Source organism: Bison bison, unplaced genomic scaffold (genome assembly GCF_000754665.1).
Source record: "Bison bison bison isolate TAMUID 2011002044 unplaced genomic scaffold, Bison_UMD1.0 scf7180017864160, whole genome shotgun sequence".
Classification (NCBI taxonomy): domain Eukaryota; kingdom Metazoa; phylum Chordata; class Mammalia; order Artiodactyla; family Bovidae; genus Bison; species Bison bison.
In genome coordinates this window covers 5502299-5504812 of record NW_011494732.1, presented here as the reverse complement: position 1 = coordinate 5504812, position 2514 = coordinate 5502299, and the positions used below count along the sequence as shown (strand labels likewise).

Below are 2514 nucleotides of genomic sequence, written 5' to 3'. Positions count from 1 at the left end.
GCCCCCCCCCCCCCCCGGGGGGAGCCCCTCGCCTGCCCCCCCCGCCTCTGTCGCCTCTGCTTCCTGGCCTCCCAGTCCTTCCTCCTCTCCTTTCCGGGCTCCTCGGCATCCTCTGGGCGCCTCCCCTGGGCCCCTCGATCCTGCCTCCTCTGCTCTGGCCGCTGCCTCAAGGCCGGGGCGCTTCGGGGTCTGTTCAGGCCACGCCTGGCCCCGTCCTCCAGCCACCACCTCTTCAGGGGGGCCCTCGACCCCACCCGCTTCCCCTCCAGGGGCAGGAGGGCCTGGCGGGGCATGGCAGCGGGCCGCCACCTCATCCCCAAGGGCAGGGCCGAACTCCGTGGCGACCTCGGAACACGAGTTGCAGCCACGGGAGAGAATCTCTCGGCTGGTGGCCCAGGCTCCCCCCCGCCCCCCTCAAGGCAGCACTTCCTAAGGAGGGGAAGCTGCCTCCACTGATGGCCCCCCCAACCCGAAGGGGAAAGTCAGTCTCGGCTAGTTTTGGGGTGGAGGGGGGCAGGGTCACAGCCCTGTGACCGGTGGAACCAGGTGTAAAATTCAGGGGCCACCAGCTCTTGATGGAACCCACCTGGGCTCCACTAGGGTTCGGGCCCCGTCCTCCCTGCTGGGGCCATGATCTTGTGGCGAGTGAGTGGGAACAGGGTCCCCTCCCCTCCGTCCAAGCTCAGATCCAGAGTCCAGGCCGGACCTCACTTGCCCAGGCAGCAGGCACGAGGAGACCGGCCAGGGACACACACGGGGCAGCGGCCCAATGGGGACGGTGGCTCCCCGGGCCGCCAGCGCCCCTGGGCTCTCCCACCCCTTCCTGTCACTCAGCGTCCCCCATGAACCTCTCGCCACTTCTCCATTCCAAGGCCCTGAGCCCCGAACACGAGCCCAGCAGCGCCCTGGGTTGGGGAAGCTGGGGTAACCACGCCATTCCAACATTTCTACTCCTTCTACTGCCTCCCCTCCGTGCCCAGGCCGCCCCCAGGGTCCCCCACACCTCACATCACCCCCGCTGCCATACCTGGGTGTAGCCGAGAGATGGCGGCCCGTAGTCACTCAGCAGCTGGCGGTACTGTGAGGACGTTGCCATGCTGGTGGAGGGCGGGTGGACACTCCCAGCTGTGGGGGATAAGACAGAAGTCAGTAATCCAGTAGCCTTGGCTAACTGTAGCCATTGCCAAGGTAAGGACTCTGAGTCCCCCTGCCCAGGACTCGTGCCGTCAACAATGGTCTTTTGTCTCCGAGGACAGAGAACCCTCCTCCCATCCTCCAGTTTGGTGGTGGCTGACACTTGGCCTAAAGGACTGACAGTAAAAAGGAGCTAACAGACCGCTGCCCTTCACACCCCCGACCCCAGCAGACATTGCTAATCAATCACAGAGCTCCTTCCCATTCATGCCATCAAGGACTCGGAACAAAGAAGAAATCTGCTGCAATATCAGCCTAATCCTTTCAAGTCTCCTTTCCTGGGTCCTGCGCCTCAGAGGTTGACACCCTAGGGACCCATGGATGCCTCAAGAGCCCACCTACTACTAAGGCTGGTCCACACTCCGGCTAATACATCTCCTGTGTGCCCAGACTTCTGCTAGACTCTACAGTGAGGAAGACAGGGGAAGGTTTTAGAGTTCTGAGGCCCAACCCTGGCTGGCGACTGGTGTGTGTGTGTGCTCAGTCGTGTCTGAATCTTGGTGACCCCATGGACTGTAGCCCGCCAGACTCCTCTGTCCATAGGATTCTCCAGGCAAGAACACTGGAGTGGGTTGCCATGCTCTCCTCCAGGGGATCTTCCAGACCCAGGGACCAAACCCACATCTCCTGCATTGGTGGGGCTGAAGGTGGGGGGGGGGTGGTTCTTTTCCCACTAGTGCCACCTGAGAAGCTCACTGGACACCAAGTCAGGAATCAGGAGCACATCACAGCCTGTGTATCCCTGGGCAAGTCCCTCAACCTCTCTGAGCTCCCGTCACTCCTCTCCAAAGAGGGAACCAGACTCTAGCCAGTCTGAATCTATGCTTGGATGGCTTATGCCCCCAGAGGGGAGGAGTAAGACCCGACTTATGGACTGTCACACTAGAAGATGCTGTCCCTCGGCGGATGGACCACGTGGGGCCAGGGCCTGGCTCAGAATGAAGTCTCCTGGATGGGGGATGGGGAGGTCCGCAGCAAGGAATATTCCAGCTCCAGCTCAGGAGCTGGAAGCAAGCAGACCCATAATGGCGTCCAAGTGGCCATTAGCGGGTAAAGGATGTCCTGCGGAATTACAAACAGCGGTAACCATGGAGAATTTACCTAGCCCTCCTCAGCAGCGGCCCGCCTTCCTCCACGCCTGGCCTGGGAGCAGCTTCCCCTCTGCCTCCCGCCCCCAGAGCCAAACGGTCTCTCTCTCTCTCTCTCTTTCTCCCTCACGCACACAGCGGGCTCTGCAGACTTGGCCCTGGGGATGGACAGCTGGTGCCAGGCCGACCAAACCGACCAGCTGCTCATCTGGTGTGGGTAAGGGGAGGGGCA

The 2514-nt window shown here is 62.1% G+C and overlaps 1 protein-coding gene across 1 annotated transcript in view; it reads right to left on the bottom strand.

Annotated features, from left to right (window-relative positions):
• The window catches only part of CDK2AP1 (cyclin-dependent kinase 2 associated protein 1), a 5758-nt gene extending 4515 nt beyond the window's left edge, over nucleotides 1–1243 (bottom strand). The window contains exon 1 of the mRNA XM_010841298.1: nucleotides 1028–1243. Coding sequence (XP_010839600.1) covers nucleotides 1028–1096 — 69 coding nt within the window. The 5' untranslated portion in view covers nucleotides 1097–1243. The remainder of the gene's footprint in view (nucleotides 1–1027) is intronic.
• Between the last annotated feature and the right edge of the window lie 1271 nt (nucleotides 1244–2514).